Source organism: Rana temporaria, chromosome 5 (genome assembly GCF_905171775.1).
Source record: "Rana temporaria chromosome 5, aRanTem1.1, whole genome shotgun sequence".
NCBI lineage: Eukaryota > Metazoa > Chordata > Amphibia > Anura > Ranidae > Rana > Rana temporaria.
In genome coordinates, this window is record NC_053493.1 from 32,259,651 (window position 1) to 32,284,899 (window position 25,249).

General features: G+C 44.3%; 1 protein-coding gene across 1 annotated transcript in view; it reads left to right on the forward strand.

Moving 5' to 3' along the window:
* Positions 1 to 25,249, forward strand: part of CALCR (calcitonin receptor) — a 196,167-nt gene that overhangs the window by 112,494 nt on the left and 58,424 nt on the right. Inside the window, exons 5-6 of the mRNA XM_040352334.1 lie at positions 2,767 to 2,858; positions 6,496 to 6,622. Coding sequence (XP_040208268.1) covers positions 2,767 to 2,858; positions 6,496 to 6,622 — 219 coding nt within the window. The remainder of the gene's footprint in view (positions 1 to 2,766; positions 2,859 to 6,495; positions 6,623 to 25,249) is intronic.

A 25,249-nucleotide genomic window follows, 5' to 3' on the forward strand; every position in this document is an offset into this window, starting at 1 on the left:
ACACTTCTAACTTGTTATTGTGTTCCTCAAACCATTCCTGAACCATGTTTATGGTGTGGCATGGTGTATTATCCTGCTTAAAGAGGCCGCTGCCATCAAGGAATACTGTTTCCAAGAAGGGGTGTACTTGGTCAGCAACAATGTTTAACTAGGTGGCATGTGTCACCACCTCTACTGTCTTGCCTTTTTCCCATAGTGCATACTCGTGTCATCAGGTAAGCGACCCACCTGGGAAGGTGGTTGCAAATATCCTAGAGTTGGGCTTTAAAAATCAAGAGTCGCCCAACACATTTCAAAATCAAACAAGACTTGGCCATCAGAACTACATATGTAGCAAATTCTGTAAAAAATGATAGCCGATTGCTGTAAAATATAGATGAGCGAATGCCCAGAAAACATTTGCCGTGCCTGACAGCTACTGAAAGAGCCATTCTGTCAGTCTTTGCTCTGCAACCACATATAATGTTATATCCAGTGGCAGCTGGTGCTCAATATTTTGGGGGCAGTGGGAAACAAACCTGCCCCCCCTCACCTCGCACAACCACCACCACTCCATGCAGGACGGACGGAAATGTGGCGATCTGATGGGAAGGCGGCGATCATTCCGGCATTACCTGCACTTCGCTTCAGCTTGCACAGGTGTTGCTCTTCCTCCCGGCAGAGCAGAAAGTGGGTCCTGAAACCCGATTGGTCAGGAGTCGACTCCCTGGCCAATCTGGTCTCAGGACCCACTTCACGATTGGCCGGGAAGAGAAGCAGGAAGACATCAGCAAATATAAATTCGCTAATGTCTCACAACTGGCTCGGGGCACAGTTTTCTCCCCCCTGAGCCCACCCTTTTTTGAAGCCAATTAGAGCCTTATTGAAAACCCCATTGAAATCTATGCATCCGGCACCCTGCATGTAGATAAGGAGTCGGATGCATGGATTAACGGGACTACACCCCTAATGGAGCAGCCACCACTGGTTATATCTTTATAATATTGTTTGTAATCCAGCAATGCAGAAGTGTCCATGCCAGCCAGTCTCCAATGGTCCCCTTTTTCTGACGTCAATACTGAGATTCCTCCTCTGGATCCTGAGAGAACCATGCTGCTAAATAGCTAATAGGGAGTACCCATGTCATGCAGGTAGTGAAAATAGACACCTGAAGAGGGACCCCACCTTTTGTACACAGAAAAAAACTTAAGATCGCAACATCACTAGACAGCAGATTTAGGTTAGTGAAAAGGCAGGAGTAGGGCTTTAATATATGACAAAGGATTCCTAGAGCACAATACACGATGCAAAGACATAGCTCCCAACAGTCCCTGATTTTGAGGGACTGTCCCTGATTTGGAACAAAGCCCCTCTGACCCTCTTTCCTCCTCCTTTGTCTCTGATTTTAGTCTGATCTATATAGTTGTGTATAAAGTACACTATTTATCGTTCAAATAGTGTTTCCCAGTGCTAAACCTTTCTATCAATTTCTTTGGGTTTAACATTTTTTTTGGTTAAATTCTCCTTTAACCACTTAAGGACCGCCTCCTGCACATATACGTCGGCAGAATGGCACGGCTGGGCACATGTACGTACAGGTACGTCCTGTACTAGTACCCAGTACCCAGCCGTGGGTTGCGGGCGCACGCCCAGTCCCAGTCCGAAGCTCCGGGACCGCTGGAGTGCACTGGAGTGCGGCGATCGGTCCCCGGAGCTGAAGAACGGGGAGAGCCGTGTGTAAACACGGCTTTCCCGTTCTTCACTGTGGCGGCTGCATCGATCGTGTGATTCCTTTAATAGGGAGACACGATCGATGACGTCACACCTACAGCCACACCCCCCTACAGTTGTAAACACACACTAGGTGAAACACAACTCCTTCAGCGCCCCCTGTGGTTAACTCCCAAACTGCAACTGTCATTTTCACAATAAACAATGCAATTTAAATGCATTTTTTGCTGTGAAAATGACAATGGTCCCAAAAATGTGTCAAAATTGTCCAAAGTGTCCGCCATAATGTCGCAGTCACGAAAAAAATCGCTGAGTAAAAAAAAGAAAAAATTATAAAAATGCAATAAAACTATTTTTTTTACCAAAAATAGGTCGAAGAATACGTATCGGCCTAAACTGAGGGAAAAAATGTTTTTTTATATATTTTTATATATTTTTGGGGGATATTTATTATAGCAAAAAGTAAAAAATATTGCATTTTTTTCAAAATTGTCGCTCTGATCTTGTTTATAGCGCAAAAAATAAAAACCGCAGAGGTGATCAAATACCACCAAAAGAAAGCTCCATTTGTGGGAAAAAAGGACGCCAATTTTGTTTGGGAGCCACGTCGCACGCCCGCGCAATTGTCTGTTAAAGCGACGCAGTGCCGAATTGTAAAAACCCCTTGGGTCATTTAGCAGCATATTGGTCCGGTCCTTAAGTGGTTAAGGGGGCATGGCAGGGTGTGTGTCCTATGCCTACATACTTTTGCTAATAGTTGTCCCTTGTTCCTAATTTAAAAAGATGGAAGGTAAGTAGAGGAATGGTTAGTGGGGGCGAAATCACAACAATGACTGCCATGTGAATTTCAACTTGAGCCACTGATCTCTGTGAACAACAGTGTATTTACATCAGAAGGGAAAAGGAAACTGGAAATCATGAAGCCAAAAACTCCTACCTTCTCATTGGTTATGAGAATACATGCTAAATATACACAAGATTTCATATTTACCTGACCATAAAAAAGAAAATATGTATGAAGCTCTAAATCCCTTTAATGTCTGTTTTTCCTTCCAGAATGCCTACATCCTTTATTACATGGCAATAGTTGGACATGCCCTCTCTATTGTCTCCCTGCTAATTTCCCTTGGAATTTTCTTCTACTTCAAGTAAGTGCCACCAGAATGCATAATTTCGATTTTAATTGTTTTTGATTTCCAGGGTTACATATTAATGAAAAACAGGAGGGGAGGAATACTGATTTGTGTGGAAATGGAATTTGTTCACTAGCTAATGTAAGTCACATCGTATTTTTCTCTCCAGCCTCAATACCCAAAACACAAAGCTCATTTTGAACTCCAGACAGTCTGCAGAACTTCATGCGCACAGATGTGGATGATTCAACTTTTGTAATGCGGTAGATTATGCTGGGGTGTCGTGGGGGCAAGGTGATGTCCCAGCACTTTTTTCCCAAGAGCATATTAAGAAGGAGGTGGCACGTCTCCTACCTCCCGTCTGGGGCCCCTCATGTGTATATACAGTATATATATATATATATATATATATATATATATATATACAGGGCTCAAAATCAAAGTCTTGAGCCACTAGCCAGGCCTCAAGGGTTACTCGTCATCAGTTGCCCAACCCCATACCTACACTGCTCACACCCTCATAATTTATCTCATGAAATTAGACTTACATTTTTTATGCAGAATTAAGTTTTAAGTTACGAAAATAAATATTAACAACAACTTTATCAGTTCCCCCCAGCTCAGCCCCACTGTGCCCCCATTGCAAACTCATTGTGCCCCCATTGCAAAGTCCTTGTGCCCCCTATTGCAGAGTCATTGTGCCCCCCATTGCAGAGTCATTGTGCCCCCCCTTGCAGAGTCATTGTGCCCCCCATTGCAGAGTCATTGTGCCCCCCCCTGCAGAGTCATTGTGCCCCCCCTTGCAGAGTCATTGTGCCCCCCCTTGCAGAGTCATTGTGCCCCCATTGCAGAGTCATTGTGCCCCCCCTGCAGAGTCATTGTTCCCCCCCTTGCAGAGTCATTGTGCCCCCCCTTGCGGAGTCCTTGTGCCCCCATTGCGGTGTCCTTGTGCCCCCCATTGCAGAGTCCTTGTGCCCCCTATTGCAAAGTCATTGTGCCCCCCATTGTGAAGTCCTTGTGCCCCCATTGCAGACTCATTGTGCCCCTCATTGCGGAGTCATTGTGCCCCTCATTGCGGAGTCATTGTGCCCCTCATTGCCGAGTCCTTGTGCCCCCCATTGCCGAGTCCTTGTGCCTCCCATTGCCGAGTCCTTGTGCCTCCCATTGCCGAGTCCTTGTGCCCCCCATTGCGGAGTCCTTGTGCCCCCCTATTGCGGAGTCCTTGTGCCCCCCATTGTGGAGTCCTTGTGCCCCCCATTGTGGAGTCCTTGTGCCCTCCATTGGCGGCCAGATCATGACAGGATGAAGAGGAGAGCCACGGATCGCCTGGGAGTGGGGGGGAAGCACCACGGTGGGCTGGGTTGATCGTGAGCTGTCAGAGATCACGGAGGAAGAGGAGAGCTGTGGATCGCAAAGCAGTATTGCCCGCTGTTAGAACTTACATTGAAATTTCCTCTGCTCTGCTCGCTCACACAGCCCCGCCCCCTCCTGACCCCGTGCCTGTGATAGACAACACGTCCCAGCATTGGACCCGCATTCTGTCTATCACAGGTGTGGGGTCAGGAGGAGGCGGGGCTGTGTAAGCGGTATCTTACATGCGACGGGCGTGCGTACGTTCGTTAATAGACGTATCTTGATAATTTGCATATTCTCTGCGTAAATCGACGTCCACGCCCCTAACGGCCAGCGTAAATATGCAGCTAAGATATGACGGCGTATGAGACTTACGCCGGTCGTATCTTAGCAACAGATAAGCGTATCTCAGATTGAGAATACGCTTATAGATACGACGGCGCCGCATTCGGACTTACGATGGCGTATCTACTGATACGCCGTCGTAAGTGTTTCTGAATCTAGCCCTATATTGCCAAAAGTATTGGGCCACCTGCCTTTACACATACATGAACTTTAATGGCATCCCAGTCTTGGCCCGTAGGGTTTAATGTTGAGTTGGCCCACACTTTGCAGATATAACAGCTTCAACTCTTCTGGGAAGGCTGACCACAAGGTTTAGGAGTGTGTCTATGTGAATGTTTGACCATTCTTCAAGAAGCGCACTTGTGAGGTCAGGCACTGATGTTGGACGAGAACACCTGGCTCGCAGTCTCTGCTCTAATTCATCCCAAAAGGTGTTCTATCGGATTTCCTCCCCCTCGCCTACCTGTGAATGTGACCATAAACAGCTTTTACCAAGTTAATAGTCTTTTATGCAGGAAGGAAAGTAGGTAGGTATAGATGAAAGAAGATATAGGTGGAAGGTAGGAAGAAAGGAAGATAAAGATGGATAGAAGGAAGGAAGGAAGGAAGGAAGATATGGGAGGAAAGAAGGTATAGAAGAAAGGAGGGAAAGAAGATATAGATGGAAGGAAGGAAAATGTAGATGTAAGGTAGGAAGGTAAAGAAGGAAGATATAGATGAAAGGAAGAAAAGATGGAAGATATACATGGAAGGAAGGAATAGAAGAAAGGAAAAAAATAAAGGAGGTATATATAAATGGAAGGAAGAAGATATATATGGAAGGAAGCTATAGATGAAAGAAGGAATATATACTGTAGATGGAAGGAAGGAAGGAAGAAAAATATAGATGGAAGAATGGAAAGTAAAGAAGGAAGGAAGATATAGATGGAAGGAGGAACATATATAAGACACATATGAAAGGAAGGAAGGTATAGATGGATGGGAGGAAGATATAGATGGAAGGAAGGAAGATATAGTTTGAAGGAAGGTATAGTTGAAGGAAGGAAGATATACTGTAGATAGAGGGGAGGAAAGAAAATATGGATGGAAAGAAGGAATTTAGAGAAGGAAGGAAGATATAGATGGAAGGAAGAACAGATGGAAGGTATAGATGGAAAGGAAGGAAGATATAGATGGAAGAAAGGTATAGATCAGGGATATGCAATTAGCGGACCTCCAGCTGTTGCAAAACTACAAGTCCCATCATGCCTCTGCCTCTGGGTGTCATGCTTGTGGCTGTGAGAGTCTTGCTATGCCTCATGGAACTTGTAGTTGTGCAACAGCTGGAGGTCCGCTAATTGCCTATCCCTGGTATAGATGAAGGAAGGAAGATATATTGTAGATGGAAGTGAGGAAGGAAAATATAGATGGAAGAAAGGAAGGTAGAGAAAGAAGGAAGATATAGATGGAAGAAAGAACTGATGGAAGATAAATATGGAAGGTATAGATGGAAGGAAAGAAGATATAGATGGAAGGAAGGAAGGCATAGTTGAAGGAAGAAAGATATACTGTACATGGAAGTGAGGAAGGAAAATATAGATGGAAGAAAGGAAGGTAAAGAAGGAAGGGAGGTATAGATGCAAGGAAGAAAGGTATAGATGAAGGAAGTCAGATATACTGTAGATTGAAGGGACGAAGGAAAATATAGATAGAAGAAAGAAAGGTAGAGAAGGAAGCAATAGATAATGTAAGATATACAGTATAAGGAAGAAAGAATGGAAGATATATATGAAAGAAAGGTATAGATGGAAGAAAGGAAGGAAGAAAAGAAGAACGGTATAGATGGATAAAAGAACGGTATAGAATGGAAGGAAGGAAGATAGAGATAGAGCAAATGTTGAAATAGGATTGGTCATAATGAAATAAAAGCATATTTGATAAATAATTGAAATGCCGCCCATGTTTTGTGTTCTAGGAGCCTAAGCTGTCAGAGGATTACACTTCATAAAAACTTGTTTTTCTCCTATGTCCTGAATTCCTTATTTACTATCGTCCATCTTACAGCTGTGGTCCCAGATTTGGACCTGGTGAAAAGAGACCCGGTAAGCATTTACACCTTTCCTTTGTAAGAAAATGTCCAGCTCTCATTTATTGCTCATCTTCAGCCATCTGACAGATTTCTATATACATTAGCCCGGATTCACAAAGCACTTACGCCGACGTATCTCGAGATACGCCGCGTAAATGCAAATATGCGCCGTTGTATCTGTGCGCCGTGCCCACAAACTAAGATACGCCAGAAAATAGGCTTCATCCGACCGACGTAACTTGCCTACGCCGGCGGAGAGTGGGTGCATATTTACGCTGGACGTATTTGGCGCTCCCATTCATTTTCTATTCGTATATGCAAATGAGGGAGATACGCCGATTCACGAACGTACTTGCGCCCGGCGCATAATATATGCGGTTTGCGTAAGTCGTTTGTCCGGCGTAAAGTTATTCCCCATATATGAGGCGCAACCCATGCAAAGGTATGGACCAGGGAACGCAAGCCGTCATGCGGTCGTATTTTACGTCGTTTACGTTGTACGTGAATATGGCTTGGCGGAGGTTACGTTCACGCCGTAGGCAGTGATCCGTCCTATCTTAGGCATTCGTTCCGACCTGATTATGAGCATGCGCACTGCGATGCGTCCACGGGACGGCGCATGCGCCGTTCGTTATTCGTATCTATCTGGCGCTTGGCCCATCATTAGCATGGGGTCACGCCTCATTAGCATGGCTCACGCCTACTTCCACTTACGACGACTTACATCTAAGAAACCCAGCGCAGATTTGGCAGCACTGGCTTTGTGAATCCAGTCCTTGCCTCTCTGCGCTGCGCCGGCGTAGCTTAAAAGAGATACGCTACGGCGGCATAAATATGCGCCGATGTATGTAAATCCGGGCCAATGTTTTTTTTTTTTTCTTTTTTTTTCAACTAAACATTGAATACACAAGGCAGGATTCCCTCAGCACTAGGAATTATCTAAAGAGACAGCACAGCAGTGACAGCCTGCCTTGCAGCACTGCTTAGTCTGAAGCGGTATTAAACCCAAAATAAAACATTTATCACATAAATACTCAAGTGATATTCACTAGATTCTGGGTTCTATGTCAAGTGGATTTCCTTCTGTATTGTAAGCACAGAAGGTCGGACGCTCAGAATGCTCACCATTAAGAGGATGCTTTGCATTTCTTCTGCAAAGCATTATCCGATTAGATGAGCTGGAGAGCATGATGACACTTATTATCTAATCATATAATGATTTGCATTTATTAACAAATTGCAAATTATTCTCTGAATGGAACTCGTGCCAAGCTGTCGACCTCCTGGCTTCACCATGCAGCAGGACAGATGCTTAGGATGGGACCCAGAAGCTAGTGGAGATCAGTGGAGCAGTGGTGTCTATTATGCTGATTTCCAGCTTCTAGAGGGATCACACAGGTTTTGTGTATACATAGTTTACATTGGTCCAAGCCAGTGTTGCCAACCGTCTGTATTTTTAAGGACAGTTTGTAAAAACGGGCACTTTTCCCCCCGTTCATAAATGTCCGTGGTTGGGGAAATGCGCCAGTAAAAATAGCCGAGATCAGTTCGGCTTGGAACTGCGCATGGAGATTGGAGGCATGGGGTGATTGGAGGGAGGGGGTGACGGTGGCTGCAGTGGCACCGCAGAGGGTGATGGAGGCAGGGGGTGTTAGTGGCAGGGGGTGATTGGAGGCAGGGGGTGTTGGTGGCACCGCAGAGGGGGATGGTGGCACCGCAGAGATTGGGGGATGGAGACAGGGGTTGTTGGTGGCACCGCAAAGGGGGATGGAGGCAGGGGGCCTAGGGGAGATTGGAGGCAGGGGGAGATTGTGGCACTGCAGAGGGGGGTGAAGGCAGGGGGTGTTGGTGGCAGAGGGGGATGGAGGCAGGGGGTGATCATGTGACTAAATAATTTGCTCTTATTATATCGAAAATAACAAAAATATGTTTTTTTACCTTAATATCTTACCTTAAATCACATTGCCATTTGCCTAGCGTACTTGTTTGTAGCCTAAATACAGAAATTTGCACCTAAAAATTTAATTTAGTAACTTTTGCGAAATGTCAGTAAAAACGTGACTGCGCCAGTAAATTTTGGGTGTCGTGCCAGTAAATTTTAATCTGGTAGGTTGGCAACACTGGTCCAAGCCTGACCAATGTAACTATGAAAAATAGCCATACCTGGAATTCTTCATTAAAGTAGATTGAAACCCTACCTGGATTAATATCAGCTTTCTAAAGCACGGTGTATCATGAACAGTTCTCATGTTATGCTTAATCAAGCAGTGTAACAGAAGTTGTGGGGTTTTAGGGTTATCCTTTTGAAAATGTTCATCTCTTCCACAGTCTTAGGCCCCGTACACACGACCGGATCTGTCTGCTGAAACTGGTCCGACGGACCAGATTCAGCGGACAGATCCGGTCGTGTGTAGGCCCGACCGGACAATTGTCCGGCGGATCGGGCAGTTTCCAGCGGACAAAAATTTATTAGCTTGCTAAGAAATCTGTCCGCTGGAAACCTGTCCGCCGGACGTGTTCGGTCGTCTGTACAGACTCACCGGACACGCCCGACCAACCGCCATCCCTCGCATGCGTCGTACTGATTCGACGCATGCGTGGAAGCTTTGAACTTCACGTCACGTCACGCCACGTCACCGCGTATTGTTTACGCGCGGATTTCTGTCTGATGGTGTGTACAACCATCAGACAGAAATCTCCGGGCGGACATGTCCGCTGAAAACGGTCCGACTGTCCGTCCGTGTGTACGAGGCCTAAGGCCCCTTTCACACAGGCTTATTGATCAGGTCCGCTTGTTAGTTTTTCAGGTGGACCGGATCGCATGCTACATTCAGCCCTATGGAGTGGCTGATGTTAGTGGTGACATGTCCGCTGACACCCGCCGCTATCCAATCCTGTCCATGAAATCCAGATGGATGGAGACCCTATTTTTCATCCATGGAGGATGGGGTCCATTTTCATCCGATCTCCCCATAGAGGATAGCGGGACTCTGACAGATCCGTCTCTGTACCCTGAGCGGAGACGGACCTGTCATCTGCCTGCTCAGTGGTCGGTGAGCAAAACAGTCTGCCAGGTGGAAATTCCGTGTGAAAGGACCCTTATGCCTTGTACACACAATCGGGTTTTCCCGGCGGTAAAAAGTCAGCCGGGAAAACCGTTAACCTGCATGGTAGTTTTTCCTGTCGGGAAAACTGCTATGGAGCATACACATGGCCGTTTTTCCCAGCCAAAAGCTTTCATTGCAGTTTTCCCAACAGGAAAACTGGTCGTGTGTACGAGGCATTAAACAACTTTTCTCAACATTTTACCCCAGAGGAAACCTTTAAATAATTTTTACGTCTCAGTGAGCCTGCTAAAACCAATTCATTGGTGGTCAGTGGGAAGCAGGCCTCTTACATTGTTAATCAGTGGGCAGAATGCCCCTTACATTTGTGGTCAGTGGGAAGAATGCCCCTCAAATTGGTGGCCAGGAGGGGAAATTCCCCCCTTATAGACAGAAGGAAACATCATTAGTGTCATGCAGTTGCATCTGCTCTGGAACTAGGGAGGCATCATCAGAACAGAGGTCAATCATCAAGGAACCCCTATCAACCTCTAGAGCAGCTTTTCTCAACCTTTTCAACAGAGGAATCCTTAAAAAAAACTTTACAGTCTCAGGGAACCCCTGCTAAAAACTACTATACCTACACAGTGGTGGCTGTTGCTCCACATTTTTTGGGGGGGCGCAAACAAACTGAAAAATTCTGAAAAAAAACCCATCAAACACAGCCACTGTGCCATCAAACGCAGCCACTGTGCCATCAAACGCAGCCACTGTGCCATCAAACGCAGCCACTGTGCCATCAAACGGAAACACTGTGCCATCAAACGCAGCCACTGTGCCATCAAACGCAGCCACTGTGCCATCAAACGTAAACACTGTGCCATCAAACGCAGCCACTGTGCCATCAAACGCAGCCACTGTGCCATCAAACGCAGCCACTGTGCCATCAAACGGAAACACTGTGCCATCAAACGCAGCCACAGTGCCATCAAACGCAGCCACTGTGCCATCAAACGCAGCCACTGTGCCATCAAACACAGCCACTGTGCCATCAAACGGAAACACTGTGCCATCAAACGCAGCCACTGTGCCATCAAACGCAGCCACTGTGTCATCAAACGCAGCCACTGTGCCATCAAACACAGCCACTGTGCCATCAAACACAGCCACTGTGCCATCAAACGGAAACACTGTGCCATCAAACGCAGCCACTGTGCCCATCAAACGCAGCCACTGTGCCCATCAAACGCAGCCACTGTGCCCATCAATTGCCAACACTGTGCCCATTAAACGCAGCCACTGTGCCATATCAAATGCTTCCACTGTGCCCCATCAAAAATGCTCCCACTGTGCCATCAAATGCTCCCACTGTGCCATCAAATGCTCCCCTGATAGGTGTCCAATCACAGCACCTGTTGTTTCAGCCAATCATTTGACGGTAACAGACCCGAGCACCTGATTGGCGGAGAGGTGGTTCAGTGTATTATTCATTTGCTTTTATAACACAGCTGGGTGAACTCAGGTGCTTCAAAAAAATATCCCGCCGCTGTAATATAGGCAGCCGGTGCCCGAAAAGGGGCCGGGTGCCTGAATAGGGGGTGGCAGCGGCGGCCATAGATAGATTCATGCAATGCATGAATCTTTCTATTGGTGATAGAGGGGGTGGCAGGAGTGAGGAGGCCACTGTATCTACAACTCATAATGCATAAGTGTGATGGTTAGTGGGAAGAATGCTCCTTACACTTGTGGTCATTGGGAAGAATTTGCTCCTTACAGATATATAAAAATATCAATGGTGTCCGGGGGAATTTATCTGAGAGCGGCAAAAAAATTGCTGATTGCTCAAGGAACCCCTAGCAACCCCTGGGGGAACCCTGGTTGGGAAACCCTGCTCTAGAGGAACCCTAGGGTTCCACGGAAGCAAAGTTGAGAATGACTGCTCTAAATCCTACATACTGAATCATATTAATGAAGGAAGGACAGTTTTTTACTATTCCAGGGTTTTTTCAGCTGGAACTTGGTGGAACTCAGTTCAACCACCTCTGGCTCAGGCCTTCTGCTTCTTATTCACCTCTATCACTTGTAAACACAGAAGTTCGGCTTCTGTGTTTACAAGTGACAGTTTGTCTCCCAATGGCTCCCACTGAGTGCAAGATCGGGGCAAGGGAGATGCAGGTACCCAGGGTACAGTGCAGATGCCCACACCCCCACTGGATGATCTCCTTGCATCCTGCCCCTTTAAAGTGGAGGTTCACCCGGAAATAAAATTTTTTACCCTTAGATTGATGCTCATTTTGTCTAGGGGAATCGGCTATTTTTTTTTTAAATCAGAGCTGTACTTATCGTTTTAGAGATGCATCTTCTCCGCCGCTTCCGGGTATGGGCTGCGGGACTGGGCGTTCCTATTTTGATTAACAGTCTTCCGACAGGCTTCCGACGGTCGCCTCCATCGCGTCACGATTTTCTGAAAGTAGCCGAACGTCGGTGCGCAGGCGCAGTATAGAGCCGCACCGACGTTCGGCTTCTTTCGGCTACTCGTGATGCGATGGATGCGACCGTCGGAAGCCTATCAATCAAATAGGAACGCCCAGTCCCGAAGACCATACCCGGAAGCGGCGGAGAAGATCGCTCTCTAAAACGGTAAGTACTGCTTCGATTTTAAAACAACTAGCCGATTCCCCTAGACAAAATGAGCCTCAATCTAAGGGTAAAAAAAATTGTGAAAATAAGCCCTGACTATTACCATTACCATGTGTAGTCTTTGGTGACCTTCAAACCCAGAACCTTACCGCCACTATGGCTTTACAATTGGCCTTGTATTTTGCCAGGTCAATATTGCATTTTGTGGTTCCATGTTTGAATACCAGGATTGCATTAGCCACCCAAGAGAGTGCTCTGAGGTCTGCCACAAGGATGATGCAGTTGGTATTTTAGAACTAAAGACAACTATTATAGATTGCAGCATAACCTTTGCAATAATGGATGAGCATTAGCTCTGAAAAGAATAAAAAAAGTCATCTACATACTATTTAGCCACTTGAATGTATATTTAAATATATTGAGCGGACTGTCAGATCTATACATTTTTAGTGGAGTAGAACAAATTAAATTGCAGCCAGTCGAGCTTTTCTCATTATCACACTCAATGAAGTGAATAATTAACAGTATTTGAATAACTGGTGGGGAAAATAGGTATAGGAGGAGGTACAGGTCCTCTGGTAGAAGAATTACTCCCTGTAATAGAATTATGAACTTGTTTGAAATGCTCAGGAGTCTCCGTAATTATTAACATGTGCAAAAATTGGGTCTACGTTTTAAAGTGTGCATGTACTTAACTGCTTGCCGACCAGCCGCTCTGTAACGAGCGATCGCGTGTGCCCGGCGGCGATCGCGGCCACCGGTCACGCGCACTGGAGTCGGGGGAGAGAGGGGGGCGCGAGAGCCGACGTATAGCTACGGGCTCTCGCGCCCCCCTCTCTCCCCCGACTCCAGTGCGCGTGACCGGTGGCCGCAATCGCCGCCGGGCACACGCGATCGCTCGTTACAGAGCGAGGACCGGGAGCTGTGTGTGTAAACACACAGCTCCCGGTCCTGTCGGGGAGAGAAATGCTGATCTTCCGTTCATACAATGTATAAACAGAAGATCAGTCATTTCCCCTAGTGAGGCCACCCCCCCTACAGTTAGAACACACCCAGGGAACATACTTAACCCCTTCCCCCAAGTGTTAACCCCTTCCCTGCCAGTGGCATTTTTATAGTAATCCAATGCATTTTTTATAGCACTGATCGCTCAAAAAATGCCAATGGTCCCAAAAATTTGTCAAAAGTGTCCGAAGTGTCCGCCATAATGTCGCAGTACCGAAAAAAAATCGCTGATCGCCGCCATTACTAGTAAAAAAAAATATTAATAAAAATGCCATAAAAATACCCCCTATTTTGTAAAGGCTATAACTTTTGCGCAAACCAATCAATAAACGCTTATTGCGATTTAAAAAAAAAAAATAGATAGAAGAATACGTATCGACCTAAACTGGGGGGATATTTATTATAGCAAAAAATATTGTATTTTTTTCAAAATTTTCGCTATATTTTTGTTTATAGCGCAAAACAAAAAACGCAGAGGTGATCAAATACCACCAAAAGAAAGCTCTATTTGTGGGGAAAAAGGGACTCCAATTTTGTTTGGGAGCCACGTCGCACGACCGCGCAATTGTCAGTTAAATCAAAGCAGTGCCGAATCGCAAAAACTGGCCAGGTCCTTTACCTGCATAAAGGTCCGGGTCTTAAGTGGTTAAAGAGTAACTGCAGTCTGCTCACATAATTTGTAATAAAAACATCTTTGCCATTCTGAAGCTTCCCTCCAACCACTTTGGATATTATTTTACATATACTGTGATTCTGTACTTATCAAATTTGCTGCAGAAATCTCCCTCCACCGAGTCTGGCTGCATCCATTTTAACTGTGGGCAGCTGAAGCTGCTGCCTGTTCACTTCCTGGATTTACACACAGACACACATCCAGCTCTGTAGCTCTCATTAACCCTCTTATGACTCAACGCCTCCCTTCCTGGCAAACTCTCACAAGAGAGAGAGAGAGCTGTGCATGATGTCAGCAGCCTAGGCTAATGACCAGACAGGAAACAGGAAGTGGGTTGTATAAGACTGCTTTTACACTGAAAGCACTATGTTTTAGCAGCGCTTTAGCGCTGTTCAAGCAACGCTTTTGCACTGATTTTCAGCCGATACCAGGTTAAAAACCTCCCGTTTGTTCTGCACTTTCGAATCGCTTTTCAGGCGCTTTGAAAGTGCTGCCTATTCATTCCAATGGCCAGGGAGTTTTGGGAATGCTAAATACAGCGCTCCCAACTCGCCCCAATGATGCTGCTTGCAGGACTTTTCGCAAAGGTTCTGCAAGCGCACCGCCCGAGTATGAAAAGTCACACTTGAATGAATGGGAGGCGGTTTTCAGGCACATAGCAGAGGCTATTTCAACCACTAAAGCGCCTGAAAACCGCCCCAGTATGAAAGGGGTATTTACTGGCAGAAAAAAAGGGCCAGATTCACGTAGAAGAGCGCCGGTGTAACGTAACCCGTTTACGATACACCGCCGCAAGTTTCCAGTTTTAGTGCCCGATCCACAAAGCACTTACCTGGAAACTTGCGGCGGTGTATCGTAAAGACGTTCGGCGCAAGGCGGGCCAATTCAAATGGGCGTGTGCCATTTAAATTAGGCGCGCTCCCGCGCCGGACCTACTGCGCATGCTCCGTTTCGCAATTCCCTGCTTTGCGCGCAGTGACGTCATTTTTTCGAACGGCGACGCGCGTAGCGTAATTCCGTATTCCCGGACGGCTTACGCAAACGACATTCATTTTAAAATTTCGACGCGGGAACGACGGCCATACTTTATACAGCAATACGATTGCTGACTAAAGTTAGGGCACCTAAAACGACAACTAACTTTGCGACGGGAAACTAGACTAGCGGCGACGTAGCGAATGTGAAAATCCGTCGTGAATCGCCGTAACTCCTAATTTGCATACCCGACGCTGGTTTACGACGCAAACTCCCCCCAGCGGCGGCCGCGGTACTGCATCCTAAGATCCGACAGTGTAAAACAATTACACCTGTCGGATCTTAGGGATATCTATGCGTAAGTGATTCTATGAATCAGTCGCATAGATAGAAACAGAGATACGACGGTGTATCAGGAGATACGCCGTCGTATCTCTTTTGTGAATCTGGCCCAAAATGTTTTACTATTCAAAGTTAAAACAACAAGGGCAGAAGATTTAATAGATGGAAAGATGAGAAAAAAATGCCTGAAGTTCCGCTTTAAGCTGTGCAGCAAAAACGGCGTTTAGAGGCCTGGAAAATAACATATTACACCGGCGGCGTTCTTAACATAATCATGTTTTATTCATATGGCTAAAAATAAAACAAAACCTGTTGCTGTAACTGCTTAAAAATGAATCACTCAAGTTAGGATTTAATGTAATTGTCGTTTTAAAGTCCATTTAGATTACATGTCCATCTAAATGTTCCTTAACCACAGGAAGACGATCGTTCCTGCTGTGCCAACTCACTTTAGAAGGAACAGCGCTGTAACCCTATTACAGGAATGGGAAAAGCAACGGATCTACTGGCAGGAGCAAAAAGGGTATTAAACGATGTCACAGGGAGAAAAACAAAATCTGTCGTTTCATTTTATTAACAAACTACATCATATACTGTGTGTAATTACTGGTTTTGACCATAAGTTCTACTTTAATCACTTCAGCCCCGGAAGAATTTACCCCCTTCCTGACCAGAGCGCTTTTTGCGATTCGGCACTGCGTCGCTTTAAATGACAATTGCGCGGTCGTGCGACGTAGCTCCCAAACAAAATTGACGTCCTTTTTTCCCCACAAATAGAGCTTTCTTTTGGTGGTATTTGATCACCTCTGCGTTTTTTGTTTTGCGCTATAAACAAAAATTTTATATTTATATTTTTATTTTGAAAACAATTCAATATTTTTTACTTTTTGCTATAATATCCGCAAAAAAAGATATACATTTTTATTTTTTTCTCAGTTTAGGCCGATACGTATTCTTCTACATATTTTGGTAAAAAAATCACAATAAGCGCTTATTGATTGGTTTGCGCAAAAGTTATAGCATCTACAAAATAGCGGATATTTTTTGGTCATTTTTATTATTATTATTATTTTTTATTAGTAATGGCGCCGATCTGGATTTTTATTGTGACTGCTACATTATGGCGAACACATCAGACACTTTTGACGCTATTTTGGGACCATTGTCATTTATACAGCGATCAATGCTATAAAAATGGACTGATTTAACTAGCACCGGTACTTTTTTAAGTAACCAGGCGCTACACTTTCAATGCTGTATTTACTAGACCAAAACAAAGCAAATAACAGAAGTTTATTGTTAGGGTTTACATACACTTTTGCTACCACTTAGGAGAAGTTCATAATTTAGTACATTAGGAGTTAACATTTGTTTAGGAAATTTCCTTTTATTAGAGAACATTCTTGCACGTTTCAAGGTTCTGTTTGAAATGTTGTGCCATACCTTTTCCTTTTCTATTAGTGAACAGAGGAACTTTCTTGACTTTTAATGCCACCGGTGTGTGGATGACAGACAGCTCAATCTCTCGGTGAGCCAACCTGACACTTGCAATAGAAGTTCAGGCTTCCTACTGACTCCTGGCAATTTATTTCTCTATGGATCAAACATACTTCAAAGACAACATGTCAGGAAAAGACATTGACCCACTCGGTGCCAGAAGCAAGTTCCATTCCAGAGCTGGCTTCTTCATTGACCCCTTGTAATGTGCCTTGCTGTTAAAAGACAACTATGTCTTTGGTACTATAGTCCTTTAATTAATTCCTCCATTCACCAGTGCAATTCCCCTATTCCTGTCAACAAATACTTACCCTTTTCCTCCATCTAGAGATCATGCATGCACCCCAGTCATTACTATGGATAAACTGTACTACCTAAGGCCACTATGAGTACAACTTACCCATTGGAATAAGTAAGTCTATAGTACTGATGCTCATTAAAGCGGAGTTCCGGCCACAATTTCACTTTTTAAATATAAATACCCCTGTAATACACAAGCTTAATGTATTCTAGTAAAGTTAGTCTGTAAACTAAGGTCCGTTTTGTTAGGTTGTTACAGCATTTAGACACTTTATAAAATAGAAATTGACTGGGGCCATCTTAAGTGTGGGCATCATGAAGCCAGACTGTATGACTTCCTGGATTTCAGCCTTGCAAAATCTCGCACATGCTCAGTGCGTGCTGCACAAGCAGTGTAATAGGTTTCAGATCAGGTTTCAGCACCTGTACTGTCCAAGTCACATGATTCTTCGAGACTGGGGAGTGCACAGACTCCTGGAAAGTTACACCCACTACATTCCCAGGAGTCTGTACGGTGTAGGTTAGGAAGCTTAAAGCGGAGGTTCACCCATGGAGAACACATTGTCCCCATAGCTGGATGCTCGTTTTATCTAGGGGAATCGGCTATTTGTTTTAAAATATGATCCGTACTTACCCGTTTACGAGATGCATCTTCTCCGTCGCTTAAGGGTATGGGCTGCGGGACTGGGCGTTCCTTCTTGATTGACAGTCTTCCGAGAGGCTTCCGACGGTCGCATCCATCGCGTCACGATTTTCCGAAAGAAGCCGAACGTCGGTGCGCAGGCGCAGTATAGAGCCGCACCGACGTTCGGCTTCTTTCGGCTACGAGTGACGCGATGGATGCGACCGTCGGAAGCCTCTCGGAAGACTGTCAATCAAGAAGGAACGCCCGCTCCCGAAGACCCATACCCGGAAGCGACGGAGAAGATGCATCTCGAAAACGGGTAAGTACGGATCATATTTTAAAACAAATAGCCGATTCCCCTATACAAAACGAGCATCCAGCTATGGGGAAAACAGGAAAAAAAACACAAATGGGTGAATTCCCGCTTTAAGCACCTAGGTGCAGGAAGAGGGAAGATTAACTATTCTGCCTAGCAACAACACTTTGAAGGCATCTAAAAAACAAAAAAAAATTCTTAAAGGACTAATGACATTTTTTTAAAACTACTGATGTAATATTATATTTATGGGTGGAACTCCACTTTAAGAGGAAGACCCAGCTGGGACATTTTCACCTTCTTTTAAGATCCCCTATTCTTTAAAGTGAATACATGTAAAAAGGCTTCTGCGCTACTCAGTGACGTCTTCCTATATAGACAGAGTGAATAATTGCAGCAATAACTATGAAGTGTGTACACAACAACAAAAATAGAGCAATGGTGAATGGGTTATTGCGCAGAAAAATTCATAATACATAAATAATATTATATATCTCAAGACACATAGATAGGTGTATAAAGCAAGTGAAAAGGGTGATCAAAATAAATCAATTGATTCCACTGGAAAATAAGAGTGAAAAAGTCCAAAAGATGAAAGTGCAGATAAACTGCTAATGTGAGGTGTCCATTAATCCCAAGAGGAATGAAACTCCACCAAAGACAGCAGTCTGGTCTCCCAGAACTCTCACCTCAATGAGGGCTAGAATCAGCAATCAATGTGAAATACCACCATGCATCAATCTCCTTGATATCCCCTGGTAAAGGCAGATGGAACACTGGTGCCTTAACAGAGTACCTAAATTGCTCAAGCCGGGGGAACAAGAGGGACAAATGAAAGGCCTCCAATAGTGTAGTACGTAAATAAACAGGGCATTTATTGAAAAACAGTTGCGCTTACATGAAAATAGATAAAAACGAGCATAAAATTGAACAGTGGCGTCCACAGCGCCTTCTCACGTGACTCCTGGTGTACGTCTGTCCACGGCCAATCCCTATGCATTACGACACGGTCACGTGTCTTCATCTGGGGACAAGATGAAGACACGTGACACGTGATATTATGAGAAGTCATGAGCTGACTCAGCCCACCAAGCACCACGTATTCCTAAATTATAATGTTTAAGTAAATACTATCTGAATTTTACCTAATAAAACTGTATTGTAAGGTTGTTGTTCTACTATGTGCTGCTATTAGTTTGCATTGCCTCTGTAGCCCAGATTTGACATTGTAAAAGTAGCAGTGGCATCATTGTCACTATTGTGCTGTACATTAAAGGGTCACTAAAGGATTTTTTTTTTTTAGCTAAATAGCTTCCTTTACCCTACTGCAGTCCTGGTTTCATGTCCTCATTGCTCGTTTTTGCTCTTTATTGTTGCTGTAATACTACTCTGTTCTGAACACTTCCTGGTTGTCTGGCTCCTTATGAAAAAAGTCATGGGAGAGTTTAGTTTCGTTTTCCTAGCCATGGCTCTCTATTGCACTGTCCAGCACAGAGGCATAAAACATGCAAAGACTAAACTAGTTTCAGTTTCGTTTTTGCATCTAAGGCCGCGTACACACGGGCAAACATGTACGATGAAACCAGTCCGCCGGACCGTTTTCACCGTACATGTCTGCCCGGGGATTTCTGTACGATGGCTGTACTCACCATCATACAGAAATCCGCGCGCAAACAACACGCGGGCCTGTCCGCGCTGTCGCGGCGACGATGACGCGGCGACGTGGGCGGGCCTGCCAGTTAAATGCTTCCACGCATGCGTCGAAGTCATTCGACGCATGCGAGGGATGGCGGGCGCTCGGACATGTACGGTAGGTCTGTACAGACGACCAAAAATGTCCGAGCGGGCAGGATTCCAGCGGACTGTTTTAAAACAAGTCCAGAAATATTTGCCCGCTGGGAAAAGGCCCGGCGGGCAAATGTTTGCTGGAATCCTGCACGCTCGGGCCTACACACGACCGAACATGTCTGCTGAAACTGGTCCGCGGACCAGTTTCAGCAGACATGTTCGGTCGTCTGTACGGCCCATAAGAGGCACATTATATGATTGATTTTTATCTGTTTTTATTCGTTTTTAAAAGGAATCAGTTAACTATTATGTCTCTATACCCTGTAAACAGTCATTTCAGCAAAAAAAAATGTTTCCTTTAGTGATCCTTTAAGGTTCTTTGCGGTAAAATCAAGGAAGCATAAAAACCTCTATATCATGTATCATGATTTGCTTTACTAAACAATAATTCTACACTAAGTTGTAGGAAAAACAATTCATGGCATACAAAGTATCACAAAATATGCATACAATATACACATTCACAAACTATCTATCCTTCCCAGCAAATTACCTTGCATAATGTGTGCAAGAGGAATACACTAATAGTTACCGTACTTAACGTGGGTTGTAGATTTAGGGCCAGTTCACACCAGTTCAGTTCCATGTGCTTTTTATTGCACAAAATGCACGCAGAGTGTTTTCCATGTATTCCAATGGCTCTAGTTGGCTCTAGTTCACACCATGCAGTCAGTTTCCGGTCAGTTTCTGCACTGGAAACTGACTGCATGGTGTGAACTAGAGCCAACTAGAGCCATTGGAATACATGGAAAACACTCTGCGTGCATTTTTAGTGCCGAAAAAATGCACTGTACGGAACTGTGTCTGGTGTAAACTAGCCCTTAGGGTCAACCCCAGGTAACTTTCCTATTTTCAGTCTTTCTTTATGATGGAGCTGTCTTCCAGGATCTTCCAGACAACTTCTTGTTTCTTGGAGTCCTGTAAAAGCTTCTACCAGTTCCTTATGTCCTCAGCACATGGTTTGTTCAAGTCTTTTGTTCCCTCCTCCTACTTTCTGTAGCATCACTTCCTGTCCTGAGCTCATGAACTAGTCCAACAAATTCATTTGCTTATGACTAGATGAATAGGGGAATCCCAGTCTCCAAAAATAACAAATGCATTACTCCTATATCTATGCTATATAAAATCACTAAAATAGCCATAGCAACATAATAACCTTTGCAGAGAGCAGAGTTCTAGAAGGGACTCTGAAGTCCCCACCCATTACAGGCTGTCTGCAAAAAAATACAGACGGGGTGGAGACTAGATCAGTCACTCTGCGCAAGGAAAGAGAGCAGCAGTGGCTGGTCTTTATTACAGGAAGTTTCTACAAAGAAGAAATGTCTGTTTCTTTTATATCTATTATTACGATGTGTTTCATTTCATCATCAGTAATAAAAATACACGTAGAGCAGCCAGACAGAAAAACCCTGCTCCAGGTGTCTAAGTCACAGAATCTCCTCCCCCCGATATATAGAGCAGCGCTTGGTGGCAAATATGCTAAGTGTGCCACTTTCCTTATACTTTTATCTATTTAAATATCTCAGCTTACTGTTTACACTAATAAAGTGTGAGTTGTAGATATAGTAATTATTATTAAGGTTCCCTAACATCTTTTCAAGGGTTCCTCTATGTTAAAAAGGTTAAAAAGTCTGCTCCGTGGAATTTGTGGGTGTGTTCTGTGCATTCCAATTGGCTATAACCCAACAAAAGTTTGGCCCTTAATGCTGATATCATAAGACATAGGGAGGAGAGGGAAGTATTATGCCGCGTACACACGACCATTTTTCTGGTTCTGAAAAATTACGTTTTTTTTTAATGTCATTAAAAACAATCGTGTGTGGGCTTCAGAGCATTTTTCGGGTTCTAAAAAATGGCAATTTTTTTTCGAACATGCTCTATTTTTTCACAATGTTTTTAACGTTGTCGTTTTTAAGGTTGTAAAAAATGGTCGTGTGTGGGCTTTAACGACGTGAAAAAAAAGGCGCATGCTCAGAAGCAAGTTATGAGACGGGAGCGCTCATTCTGGTAAAACTACCGTTCGTAATGGAATAAGCACATTCATCACGCTGTAACAGACTGAAAAGCGCGAATCGTCTTTTACTAACACGAAATCAGCTAAAGCATCCGAATGGAACTTCCCCTTTATAGTGCCGTCGTACGTGATGTACGTCACTGCGCTTTGCTAGAGCATTTTTTTTCACGATCGTGTGTAGGCAAGGCCGGTTTAATGATCGGGTTGAAAAAAACGTCGTTTTTTCTAGACCCTTAAAAGTGTCAACTTTTAGAACCCGAAAAATGGTTGTGTGTACGCGGCATCACTCTCATCCAATCAAACTCTGCCGATGTATGACTTTCAGATGGCCTTTTTACTTTTAGTAGGGATGGTTAGTCACTCACAACTATACAGGGTGGTAACTTAGATGCCGTTTTGTTGCTTGAAAACAACAAATAATCTTGAATTTCCCTTTACATTTTTTGAAAATAATATTGCATCATGGCAAAAAGCTATTACAACATGTTTGTATTGTAAAAAGCTAAAACGAATGAAATGAAAGACTCATATTTGCATTTACTGATACTGAAAATATAAAAATCTAGCTCTAAATTGTGCTTGGCAGTTTGCCAATGTATTATTTTTTTACCGACTCTTCACATTTGAGAAGCATGCATAATATACCGAGTTATATTGAGTGTATTCATGTGGTACCGAGGATCACTCCATCCCAGAACTTTAATGGAAAGGATTAGCGTAATTATTATCGCTTGTTTATGAGTCATTGCAATTACGCCGCACTGTTTTACGGAGCGAGTCAAACTCCTATCTGGATCCCAGCGTAGCGCTGATTGAATACCGAGACGTAAACTAGCAATTATTGGCATCGTAATACAAGCATTAACCTTCTTAATTGTTGTACAATAAAAAGTAATACAGAAATAGATTTCAGTATATAAAAGCTGAAATGGAGCCTTATGCCGCGTACACACATTCATCTTTTGGCTTGTAAAAAACAATGTTTTACAGCCTCTAGAAAAAAACATGTTTTTGTTCAACTTCATCATTAAAACGATGTTGCCTACACACGATAGTGAAAAAAAAATGCTCTAGCAAAGCGTGGTGACGTACAACACGTACGACGGCACTATAAAGGGGAAGTTCCATTCGGATGATGCCACCCTTGGGGCTGCTTTTGCTGATTCCGTGTTAGTAAAAGACGATTCGCGCTTTTCTGTCTGTTACAGCGTGATGAATGTGCTTACTCCATTACGAACGGTAGTTTTACCAGAACGAGCGCTCCCGTCTCATAACTTGCTTCTGAGCATGCGCTGGTTTTTCATGTCGTTAAAGCCCACAAACGATCATTTTTTACAACCCAAAAAACGTTAATGTTTTTCAGAACCTGAAAAAGGCTGTGAGGCCCACACACGATCATTTTAAATTACATTTTAAAAAAACATAGTTTTTTACAAGCCGAAAAATGATCGTGAGTACGCGGCATTAGGCTACATTCACACAGGTGCACGGGGGGGGGGGGGGCAGCCGCTGGCGAAACCTACAGGTGGTATTACATTTTGTCTGCACATTCTGTGCACGACCATCAGCCACTGTCAGGTTTGTACAAATCAATGGGCGGTACAGCCAATACGGTTCACATGTAATCACTTATCTGAAAATAGAACCTCTGATTGACCATGGACACAGTCATGCCGCGTACACAGGACCGGTTTTCGGGTTCTAAAAAATTACGTTTTTTTTTAAAATGTCATTAAAAACGACCATGTGTGGGCTTCAGAGCATTTTTCGGGTTCTGAAAAATGGGCAAATTTTTTTTCGAACGTTTTTAATGTTGTCGTTTTTCGGGTTGTAAAAAATGATCATGTGTGGGCTTTAACGACGTGAAAAATCTGTGCATGCTCAGAAGCAAGTTATGAGATGGGAGCGCTCGTTCTGGTAAAACTATCGTTCGTAATGGAGTAAGCACATTCATCACGCTGTAACAGACAGAAAAGCGTGAATCGTCTTTTACTAACACAAAACCAGCTAAAGCAGCCCAAAGGGTGGCGTTATCCGAATGGAACTTCCCCTTTATAGTGCCGTCGTACGTGTTGTACGTCACCGCGCTTTGCTAGAGCATTTTTTTTTTCACGATCGCGTGTAGGCAACATCGTTTTAATGATCAAGTTGAAAAAAACTTTGTTTTTTCTAGAGCCTGAAAACCTTATTTTTTTACAACCCGAAAAATTATCGTGTGTACGCGGCATCAGTGTGCATCCAGGGTCGGCTTTCTGCAGAGTTTTGACCACACACAAACTAGTCACAGCTAATTGGCCAGTCTTTCTGCAACTGCAGCGCAGTATTGTGGTCTCTAAAAATTATCCGCCCTTGGCAGCCAGTATACATGTGCGGTTTGTTTCATTACGAATTGACATTCGGATGAAATTTTCATTATTCTGAGATTCTGAATAGCAATAGCAATACATTTCAATGAATCCGAAATAAATTAGAGTGAAACAATTAAATTCATTAGTTTCATTTGGCTAATTTAAATAAACTCACACCAAAAAAAAACAACCTTTTGAAGAGAAGGGGTCACTTAAGCGACTTGGTAACCGGTCTCAGGCCACAATGAGTGGATCGGGTGGATGGCAGCCCACTCAGCTTTATAGAGCCCACTCTACTCTCAGCACACTAAACTCACAGGTAATAGAAGTCTATGGCTCAGTGCAGGTAACCCCAAGATGCACTTCTCTGCACCTGTGGATCAGTTTGAAAGCAGCCCAGTAACCACTGCAAAACAGATATGCCCATATATACTGTACACTGTGATTTTAGTAATTAACTTACCTTTAATAACATTATTCTATTCTATTTTATACCATTCCAGAGCAGGAGGTTCGTGGGCCACATCAGAGGGCTCCGCGGGCTACATCAGAGGGCTCCACGGGCTACATCAGAGGGCTCCGCGGGCCACATCAGAGGGCTCCGCGGGGCACTGGTTGGGCACCCCTGCTTTAGAGGAACATGGGTTCTCTTGATCCTCCAATCACTCTCTGAATGGCAGCTGCCGGACAGCACTGTTTATGCAGGGAGGCCAAACTACCCCCTGCCTACAAGTAGAACCCTAGGTTCCTCCAGGGGTGGCTCAGGATTACTTAAGCTGTGGTCCCCATCTGATGGTACCTGCTGTAGTTCCAGGTCCAGTGCCACTTGGAAGAGCCAGCGCCATGACTGCACGGGTGTCATCCTGGCCACCCTGTCAGGGGGACATTCGTTCCCATTCTACCACCACCAATGAAAGGGGCATTTTGCCAATGACCCATGAATGGACTAATCTTACCAAGCATTTCCTGAGACCTGAAAATTATTTTAAGGTTTCCTCTGGGATAAAAAAATA